Source organism: Hippocampus bargibanti, linkage group LG04, assembly GCF_051943395.1.
Source record: "Hippocampus bargibanti isolate YZ-2025 linkage group LG04, ASM5194339v1, whole genome shotgun sequence".
NCBI lineage: Eukaryota > Metazoa > Chordata > Actinopteri > Syngnathiformes > Syngnathidae > Hippocampus > Hippocampus bargibanti.
The window spans coordinates 32,556,844-32,568,081 of NC_142737.1; the positions used below are offsets into that span (position 1 = coordinate 32,556,844).

The 11,238-nt window shown below is 44.4% G+C and overlaps 1 protein-coding gene and 1 long non-coding RNA gene across 2 annotated transcripts; one reads left to right on the plus strand and one right to left on the minus strand.

The window, feature by feature from the left end:
* Positions 1–1,402: 1,402 nt before the first annotated feature.
* Positions 1,403–3,912, plus strand: LOC148899775 (uncharacterized). The gene is made up of 2 exons (XR_016114821.1): positions 1,403–1,574; positions 3,109–3,912. It is a non-coding gene; the product is annotated as an uncharacterized LOC148899775 (long non-coding RNA).
* A 1,768-nt stretch (positions 3,913–5,680) lies between these two features.
* xbp1 (X-box binding protein 1) lies at positions 5,681–11,238 on the minus strand. The gene is given in 7 exon segments (XM_088995300.1): positions 5,681–6,634; positions 6,637–6,729; positions 8,355–8,438; positions 8,441–8,515; positions 8,604–8,720; positions 10,255–10,351; positions 10,864–11,238. Coding segments are annotated over 7 exon segments (1,131 nt in total). The 5' UTR covers positions 11,103–11,238; the 3' UTR covers positions 5,681–6,208.

Genomic DNA, 11,238 nt, shown 5'->3' on the forward strand with positions numbered 1-11,238 from the left:
TTTCGTAGAAAATGATGTTTTATCGGGACCTGGGAACGGACTATTTTCATTTGAATGGTTTCCTATGGGAAATAAATTTTTGGGATACACACTTTTCGCCTTACACACTCTGTCTGGGAACCAATTAAGTTCGTAAGCCGATGTATTTCAAGAACCAGCATGGAGGGAAACATGTAATACGTCATCATAAAATCCCACCAAAAACCATCACGAACTTCACAAAAATAATCCAAGTCTGAAGTGAACCTGAAATAAATGTCATCAAATGTCTACGAGGCAACAAAATGAATTCCAAAGCGTCTCAGAAATGTGATGCAAATGTTCACATGATGACATTGAAGGCCACATTTTTCATATAATCCAAGTCGCGGCCTGCGGGCCGAACGTGGCCCGCCACATCATTTTATTCGAAAGCAAATCAAGCATGTCAATACAGTGACACCTCAGTTTACGGACTGAATTGGTTCCCAGAAAGTGTGTATAAGGTGAAAAGTTCCTCTGCCAAATATGTATTTCCCATAAGAAACCATTCAAATGAGAATAATCCGTTCCCAGGTCTCCATAAAACATAGTTTTCTCAGAAATAAGCCTTAAAACTAAACAAAATAGACCTTATTTCATGTATAATAAATGTGCTATTGTATTGTAATTCAAGAAATAAACTGTACTAGATAATGAAGTTGTTTTATTGACCTTTGTGACGGTCGTTGATGTCGTTGCCTCTTGATGATATCTGAGTGAAGTTGCCTTGCTTTCTCTGCGATAATACCCTCACTTACACTGTCCCCTGCTAGCTGCTTTTTCTTCATCCAAATCAACAGAAGTTTTTCAACCTGTTCTATTGCCGAGACCGTTGCTTAGACAACGCACAAACACCCTTAGCCACACGTAGCGACTTAGCATACTGGTACTGGGACGTTAAGTCAAACAAATGCACACCTTGTTGGTGTTTTTTGATGATCTTCTTTGTCATTTTCTTTTGTGTCCTCTTGGGCTTAACACTAGCCTGTGATGGGGTCTTTTCCGCTCCCATCATAGCAAAAGTACTCCACTAATTAACAAACCACATCTGCACTCAAATCAATCAAATGCGTCAATCACAATAGCAGTCGTTATTTTTAGCTTCCTTTTAGCTTTTTAGCTATTTGAAAAGTAGCTATTCATTCATTTGTTGCGCGAATGTGGATGGGACAAAACGTTCCATTTGAGAATATGGCCCCTTTTTTTAATTTCCCCGATGCTCCCATTTTTTTTTTTTATTATTTTTTTTGCTGGTGTCCTGTAGTTGTCGCGCAGCCGCTAATGGGTGACCAAGCACAACAAGTCGCCCCCCTTCAGCCGCAGGGGGGGTCCCGCCATTTTGGAGCACACGACGCCCCTGCCAGTTAAACAGGAAGCGGCGGCCATGAAAAGCCAACAAGAACCCCGCGAGTCGCAACACAGGATGATGATAGAGACCAAAAGACCACGACGCCGTCGCCATGGCGCCGGACAGCAAGGAGAGCGCCTGATGGACCCGCCGTGCGGCGACATTGGAGAACCTTTGAGGAGCTGGACGGACCGCGAAGGGGAAGGTGAGTCGCCATCAAAACCTAAAACATAAAATGATGTTGCAAATTATTGGAATGCAAAAAAATCTTCATAAAATATTGATCATTTTACGCTGGAAAAAAAACAATAAATATGCAAAAAAAATAAACAATAGCAGAAAATAAATCAATATTTTGACTTTTTGGAAAATAAAAACTGTCCGACTTTGACATTGTGTGACAATGACATGACAGTCGGCACCGTGATGTCATTTTCAGTCGCCGGCAAATGGCGGCGCGCCCATTGGAGGAAATAAAATGCCCCCACTTGCCCCCACCTCCCATTCATCAAAACGTTTGAGGATGTCGATGTTAATGAAGAAACGATAGAATCTGAATATTTATTCTTCTCGCAATGGGGACATTTCCAATTTCCAAGGAAGAAAGTAGAAAAACAAAAACTATAAGAGCTGCTGTAAAAACACCTTTAAAACCTTTAAGCTTCTGCCGGAAAAAGTCATAAAAAGCCAACTAAAGCATCAGAGCTTTATTTAGGTGAGCTAAAAGTGGCAGTGTGTGCTGATTTCCATATTACATGAGTTATTATTATTTCTTTTTTCCTCGCTACACTTCTTTTTATTTATTTAGCTATTCAGCGAGCTAGCTACTAAGCTAGCTACCGAGCTTGCTAGCTAGGGGGTTTGCGAGTCATTTAGCCTCCGAGTTTTATTCAACATTTTGAATGGATTTCGACTTACCACCATTTTGACTTACGGCCATTTGTTCCGAACGGTACGTCGCATCTTACCTGTATTTGCTATCTATTAGCTGGATAGCTAGCTAGCTAGCTAGCTATTGAGCTGGCTGGCTGGCTAGCTAGCTGACTATATATTAGCTATATAGCTTGCTATTTAACTAATGAGCTATTGGCTATCTATTAGGCGAGCTAGCTAGCTTTTTATCTTTTTGAATTACTTCCAGGTTAAGTGAACGCTGTCGCGTGTGGCTGCCGCTGCTCGCCCACAGAAAAGCCTTATCTTGTGACTGTAAAGTGACCTTGAGAGTTTTGAAAGGCGCTTAGAAATTATTTGAAATTATTATTATTATTATTATTATTATTTCTTTTTTCCTCTCTTCACTTCTTTTTATTTATTTAGCTATACAGCTATCTAGTTACCTAGCTAGCTAGCTATTTGCGATCTATTTGCTATCTATTAGCTGGCTATCTATTAGCTATATAGCTATCTAGCTAGCTAGGTATTTAACTAGCGAGCTACTGGCTATCTATTAGGCGAGCTAGCTAGCTTTTTATCTATTTTGAGTTACTTCCAGGTTGAGTGAACGCTGTCGCGTGTGGCTGCCGCTGCTCACCCACAGGAAAAAAAGAGTTTTGAAAGGCGCTTATAAATGAAAGGTATTATTATGATGATGCTGATTATTATTATTAAAACGGAGGCTACAAAGCCAGTATTAATCAGAAGACGCCATTTTTGGACCCCCCTGTCCCCCTCCTCCAGACTTGAGACTATGTAACTGACCCCTGACCCTTCTCCCCCACCCGCTTGCTCGTATTCCACAGAAGAATCAGAAGGCAGCTCCGTCCACATCAAGCGAGAAGACGACGACGACGAGGGGAGGCGAACTCCAGCGTGCTGCTGAGCGGCGCCCCCTACAAGAGCGAAGACCACGACCAATCGCCCGACTGGTCGCCGCGCATGAGCGGCGCCGACAACGGGGAGAAACCCCTGAGCTGCTCCGTTTGCGGTCACCGAGTCTCTGGGCGGATCCAGCTGGCGATGCATATGAGGAAGCACGGCGGGGGCCACAACCCCCCCAAATGTGACGCCAGCGTTACGTTACCAACGTTAAATGTATCAAAATTTTACCTTGGCATACAAACTATTTTTTGGGATACACACGGACCACCACAATGAGTGATGTGAACGAGCCCGTTCGTCTTACAAGAAAATGGCAGCCGACTTGGTTTTCTCCTCTATTCCCCGCCCCCAGTCGTCGGTTAAAGCCACGTGATTGGTCAAGAACGCAGCAGTGGTGGGGTGGGGGTTAAACATTAAAGAGACAGGCAGACGACAGAGAGAGAGTGACGAAAATAGATAGAAAACAGTGAAATTTGGACTTGTTTCAACTTTATTGATAGTTCAAAGGCAGAGTGTAGACTGCAAGGTTAAAATATCCCATCAATCTGCCCTGCGCCTTCTATGTGAAGTCAGACTGAGCCACAACAGCTCTCGCAAACACTGTCGGCGGTCGTAGACGTAGAAGACGTAGTGCGTCACCTCACCTTTTTCATAGCGCCTTATAATTTGTGAGGAGGAATCGAACCGTCACCCAATTGTGTCATTGAAACAGTACGTTTGTAAAGCATGGCCCTGTGTGGCAGCCATCTTGGAAGGGGCAACACTCCTGTCAATGGCAATGCAGGGACAAATATCACATGGTTAAACGTCGTTCTCGTGTCAGTTGTAGCGATGTTACAAATCATCCATTCATCAACAAATAACCCATTATTGTTGCTATCTAGCTATCTATTTGCTATCTATTAGCTAGCTCTCTAGCTGGCTATCTACTCATTATTTATTGGCTAATCTCGCTATCTAGCGCTATCTAGCCGCCTACCTTGCTACATATCTATTTGATCTATTTGCTAACTAGCTGTCTAGCTGGCTACCTAGCTAGCTATCTATTAGCTATCTATCTAGATAGCTATCTAATAATTATCCATTAGCCAGCTAGCTAACTTTCTATTTGAGTTATTCCAGGTTGAGTGAACGCTGGTGCATGTGGCTGCCGCTGCTCACCCACAACAAAAACTTAGCCCGTGACTGTAAAGTGACCTTGAGAGTTTTGAAAGGCGCTTAGAATTTAAATAATGTGAAGCGTCTTATATTTGAAAAACTTTGATCTATTTATAGATTATATCCAGAAACCCGTTTTCATTCATTGAAGGTGCGCCTTATACAGGTAGCATCCAAGTTACGACCGGGTTGCGTTCCGACAAAACGGTCGTAAGTTCAAATTCATTCAAAATGGCCGACGTGACGTTTACACCACAGGGTAGTATACGATGTCAATCTATTGTTTTGAAGCAACGTTTTCTCTTGAATACTATGATACTATTTACAGTTCATTTATAAAGTTGATAACTTTTAGGTCATTTTATATTTCGTATTATCAATTTTTATTACTGTAAAACTACCTGTAATGTATACAAAAGTGTTTACTATACAGTTCATTTATAAATGTTATACTTGGCGGACACCAAAGGAAAAAAAAGCAGTGTACAGTACTACAGGAGACGGTATCTGCACTGTATAACTACTGTATTGTGTAGTCACACAGTAGATTGCTGTGCGAGTGTGTGACATGCTGGCTGGCCAAAATTGTAGTGCCGGCTGCTTGCGTGTTGCGGTGTCAGGTGTAGAATTAAAAAAAAAAAAAAAAAGAGGGCTGCCGTGCGTAAGTACGGGTGGTCGTAACTTGAATATTACCTGTATATGGAAACATTTGAAAAGTACACCATTCGCGGAAAATAGTCATTTGTGGACTCGCTTGCCTTTCACAATAAAGGCAAATCTGCATTCTGATTGGTTGGCTTTTTGTCATTTCCATACCACTTCAAAATGGCGGCTGCCTGGAGCGTCTTGACGTGGCGCCTGGTGTGTCTTACGCAATCCCCAACAGGCTCCGCCCCCCACGCCACTTCCCAGAAGTGACTTATGCAACATGAGTTGCGCAAGTCTGTTGACACTGCGCCACTCAAAGTCAAGTCCAGCTGTTGGTGAGTAAAAAAAAAAACGCTCTTCTTTTAGACCAATACGAGGCCCGGGGGCCAAATGTGGCCCTGCCACCTCATTTTATTCGGCCCACCAAAGCAAATCAAACTTATCGTAATATGTGCTAAAGTCCGAACTAATCCTGTGATACCTCAGCTCACAAACTTAATTGGTTCCTAGAGTGTGTGTAAGGCAAAAAGTTCATCTTCCAAATATTTATTTCCCATAAGAAACCATTAAAATGAGAATAATCCGTTCCCAGGTTCATTTTCTATGAAATAAGACTTAAAACTACACAAAATACACCTTATTTTATGTATACTAAATTTCCTTTTGGATTGTAATGAAAGAAATAAATTGTACTGTATAATAAAGTGTTTTTATTGATCTTTTTGCCGAAAGGAAACCGTAACGACAAAAAAAAGGACTGACAGTTGTTTTTTGTTGTTTTTTTTTATGCAGTAAAAGACACAAGGAAAGCGATCAAAGACGTGGACACACAGCGACGCAAAATCAGATGATACAAATAAATACTATTTCATATTTAAATGATTTCCCCCCTCCCCCCTCCCAATTTTCTTCCCCCAGCTCGCCGTTTTTCAATACTTTGAAGCAAAGTCCATTTTCCCATCAGCCATTGCGGCTTGGCGAGCGCTACAGACCTGCTGTCAAGTGAAAAGGGAGCCCCCGCCGGGTTGGAAATGGACGTTGCGCCCCCTAGGAGACCCGCCCAAAACGGATTCCCAATCAAAGAGCGGACGCCATTTTTTCAGTACTTCGGATTGGTCGGTGAACACACACACACACACACACACACACACACACAGGCGGTAAAAAGCGGAAATGGGGCGGCGGCTTGTAACATGGGGGCGTTCGGGCTCGACTTCAAACGCTAATGAGCTGCGGGAAGAGTTCGTTGGCAAAGACGTCGTCCCAGGGGCCGCGGGAGCACAGCGGGGACGACATGTCGCTGAAGGGGGACGGGGGGCCCTCGTATCCCGAGTCGCTGTGGCCGTCCGCCGGCAGGGAGGGCGAGGACGAGGAGGACGACGAGGCACAGAGCAGGCGGTCCATCCGTCTGGGGATGACCACTTCCTCCGGCTCGTCTTTCACGCAGACGTCCTCCTCGTCCTCTTCGTCCCCCACCACCACCTCGCGGACGGGAAGGAAAGCCAGCTGGCCGTCTTGGCCGTCCTCTGCCGGCTTGGTGTAGATGTGGTCCAGTTGGATCAGTCCATTAAGGGTCTCCAGCTTAATTGATGGGGGCCCCACAGGCGCAGGTGGGGCGGCAGGTACGGGGGCCCCCCCGCGCCGCCAAGGCAGAGCGGCAGCACCAGCGGGCCCTCGCACGACTTGAGGAAAAGCTCCGGGTCAAGGATGTCCAGAATGCCCAGCAGCAGATCAGACTGTGGGGAGGGAGGGGGTTCAGTACTATCTAGTATCGGCCCTTTAGGTGCCCAAACACCGGTCCGTGGACCAGAACCGGAACTTGCACTACTTGCGCGTGATATCTATTGCGATCTAAAACGTGTTTTATTTTGAAAAATGACCAGATTCTCTGTTGCGTCTGTTTACAGTACGTATCTATATTTGCTATCCATTAGCTAGCTAGCTATTAGCTGACTGTAAGATGTCTGGCAATCTATTAGCTATTTATTCGCTATTAGCTAGCAAGCTAACTTGATCTATTTGAGTTGTTCCCGGTTTAACGGGGTCACCGTTGCTGGCTACATAGCTAGCTATCTATTAGCCATCTAAATAGCTAGCTAGCTATTAGCGAGTTAGCTAACTTGATCTATTTGAGTTATTCCCGGTTGAACGGGGTCAGGGGTCACAGTTGCTGGCTACCTAGCTAGCTATCTATTAGCCATCTAAATAGCTAGCTAGCTATTTTCTAGCTAGCTAACTTGATCTATTTGAGTTATTCCCGGTTTAACGGAGTCACCGTTGCTGGCTACCTAGCTAGCTATCTATTTGCTATCTATTAGCCATCTAAATAGCTAGCTAGCTATTAGCAAGTTAGCTAACTTGGTCTATTTGAGTTATTCCCGGTTGAACGGGGTCAGGTGTCACAGTTGCTGGCTACCTAGCTAGCTATCTATTAGCCATCTAAATAGCTAGCTAGCTATTAGCGAGTTAGCTAACTCGATCTATTTGAGTTATTCCCGGTTGAACGGGGTCACAGTTGCTGGCTACCTAGCTAGCTATCTATTAGCCGTCTAAATAGCTAGCTAACTATTTTCTAGCTATCTATTAGCCATCTAAATAGCTAGCTAGCTATTAGTGAGTTAGCTAACTTGATCTATTTGAGTTATTCCCGGTTGAACGGGGTCAGGTGTCACAGTTGCTGGCTACCTAGCTAGCTATCTATTAGCCATCTAAATAGCTAGCTAGCTATTAGTGAGTTAGCTAACTCGATCTATTTGAGTTATTCCCGGTTGAACGGGGTCACAGTTGCTGGCTACCTAGCTAGCTATCTATTAGCCGTCTAAATAGCTAGCTAGCTATTTTCTAGCTAGCTAACTTGATCTATTTGAGTTATTCCCGGTTGAACGGGGTCACCGTTGCTGGCTACCTCGCTAGCTATCTATTTGCTATCTATTAGCCATCTAAATAGCTAGCTAGCTATTAGTGAGTTAGCTAACTTGATCTATTTGAGTTATTCCCGGTTGAACGGGGTCAGGTGTCAGTTGCTGGCTACCTACCTAGCTATCTATTAGCTGTCTAAATAGCTAGCTAGCTATTTTCTAGCTAGCTAACTTGATCTATTTGAGTTATTCCCGGTTGAACGGGGTCACCGTTGCTGGCTACCTAGCAAGCTTTCTATTTGCTATCTAACTAGCTAGCGAGCTACAAGTTATCTATTAGCTAGCTAGCTAGCTATTATTTAACTATTACACAGAAAAAAAACTTATCCTGTGACTGTAAAGTGACCGTGAAAGTTTTGAAAGGCGCTTAGAAATGAAATGTAGTGTAGTAGTGTAGTGTAGTGTTATTTCTTTGGAGGAGGGGAGGGGTTGTGCGCGCCTACCTCATTGTCTGCAGTGTCAGGACCATCCGTATCCATTGGGAAGTGTTCAAGTTTGGGGACTGCTGGGTCTGCACCTGCTGCAGAGGCACACGTAGCCTGAGTGCTGCGGACTCAGAAGACCCGAGTCCCAAACCTGCTTCTTTCCCGTTTGACACCAACACCTGAACCGGGGAGAAGGTCAGGGGTCAAATTTTGTTTTTCAAGCTGCTCAGGGGCCGAGACCCCCCCAAAAAAATAAGAGAGTCGCACCTTATCCTTTGTGTCGACGGTGTACAGCCGATGTCGTAGCTTGAGTTCGTCGTTTTCAGTCAGCAGCCCGTTGTTTTTTTCCCGCAGGAGGCGGTTCTCGATGTGAAGCTTTTTGTTCTGGGCACACACACACACACACACACACACACACACACACACACACACACACACACACACACACACACACACACAAGACACGTTTATCCTGTTCGTGATGTGTCCTTCGCGAACGAGCCGGTTCTTAGAGCCGGCTCTCTGAAGTGAACGAAGGCGCCGGAAATGTGAGACGACTTTTTTTGTCCTCTATTCCCCCGCCCCCAGTCTTAGGTTAAAGCCGCACGTGATTGGTCGATATCCGTGGTAGAGGGGGGAGGGGAGAATTACAGGCACATGCAGCAATGAAAAGGGGTTGAGGGTAGTCAAATGCTATCACATTATAATAATAATACATTTCATTTCTAAGCACCTTTCAAAACTCTCAAGGACACTTTACAGTCACCGGATAAGTTTTTCTGCGGGTGAGCAGCGGCAGCCACACGTGCCAGCGTTCACTCAACCCGGAAGTAACATAATAGATAATACATATAGACAAAATATAAAATAACATCATAAATGATAGATTTAAAAAAATCAGAAATGTAATAAAATCTAACACAAAAGAATAAATATAGTAAAAATATAGAAAATATGCTGTTATGATTCAATTATTACATTTTTTACTAGTTGGTATAATAGAATCATTAATATGAAAAGCAAATTCGTCCCAACTCTGCACATATAAATACAAATATTTGATAGTGTATTTTTTACACGAGTAATTCGTTTTTCACATCATTTTACAGGAAATGGTTGCTTTTGTGTTTATCTTTTGTCTCTGTGTTGTTGTGCGTCATGTAGTCAGCGCAAAGCTGCTGCTTGGAATTGAAGCGGATTTACAGTCCATGGGACAGGTGATGTGAGACAATCTCTTTTGGTCAATGGACGCTACAGCTTCATGTTTGCTTTCAACATTTAGCTCGAAACAGACGTGCACATTTCCACCATGATGTCCATTTATCCACTGGTGAAAAGGAGGCTTTGATCCTCTGCTGTTTCATCCCGAACTGCAGAAAGTGCTTAAGATTGAATGACTGTCTGTTTTTCTGTTGTCATATTTGTTTTGTTGTTGATATTTTGACTTCAAAATGGCGCCGCAAGAGTGGGTGCCCTTCCAGCAGCTCCTGTATTGTTTTTCTACTTCTTCCTTTCCCTGTCATCACTTTGCTATTTATTGCCTATATGGCTATCTAGGTAGTTAGCTAACTGTCTAGCTGGCTATCTACTTGCTATCTGTTAGCTAGCTATTTATTTGAGTTACATCCAGGTTGAGTGAACGGTGACGCATGTGGCTGCCGCTGCTCACCCATGGAAAAACCAATCCAGTGACTGTCAAGTGACATTGAGTTTTGAAATGGATTATTATTATTATTAAGCAACAAAACAAGCAAACTGAGGAGCCATAAGAGCCGGATCTTTTTGCTGAGCCGAGCCAAAAGAATCGGCTCTCTGAAAAGAGCCGGAATTCCCATCACTACTTGGGACTGGGGAAACACCACCCAAACGTTCAAGCCGCTTAATTGATTTGACATGGCGAGAATTCATAAAAAAATACCTCCAGTTCCAATTCCAAGACCTGTTGCTCCAGTTCGCCCATTTTGGCTTTTTTTCTGTCCCTGGCGGTCTGGGCTGCTACTCGGTTTTTCAGTTTCCTGTGAAGGGGGAGGAGGAGAAGGAGGAGGAAGGCAAATAAATGAAGGCCATTCTTTCCACAATGCTGCTGCCGGCCATGTTGCTGCCACGCAAGCACATCCAAAATCCTGCCGGGCGGGTCCAACTCGAGTCAGATAACATGGTTTTAAAGTCCATTTCACACAAGCATTGTGGGCAGCGGCCGCCATCTTAGGGGGGGGGCGAATACAGTACTTTTCCATTCTTTCAGCGTCGTTAGCTTGACGAATAACCGACACAAATGGCGATTACGTTAAAAAAAAAAAACAAGATAAAACAACTAACGACAGTTTATACACATACAAAAGTGACTTTAAATGAAAGTAAAAATGAGAAAAAAACATAATTTAACATGTAACATAAAAGCGGGACATGTTTATTACGCTTGAGTAAACGTCGGCGCCAGGTGACGTTTAGGTGACTTTGTAGCAGTTGACGAAGGAGAACACACGATTGACTTCATCAATCCAAGCGAATATTTTCAAAGGCGAACCTTCTCAGCGCTTTTTCCTCGGGGCTCAGATGTGTGAGCCGCTGCCTTTTGCGCACCGGTTGCCCCGCCGAACTGCTCGATTCGGAGTCCGACGACGCTTGGCCGGGGGAGGGCGGCAGGACCACCGAGATGGGGCGGCCGAAGCTCGCCGTCGAGCCACCGCCGCCGGCGGCGCTCTGTTTCCCGGAGATCAGGAGCAATTTCTGGGCTCCCCCGCTCGTTGCCGTTACCATCACCATGTTTGCACGGTATCGTCGATTTTCGACCACCCTTCCCCCTCCTCGAATCTAAATAAATACCAAAGTGAAAATAAACACACACGAGCTCCCGTCGTGTGTCGTTCTAATGGCGGTGGGACTTGTGGCAGGCGGACGA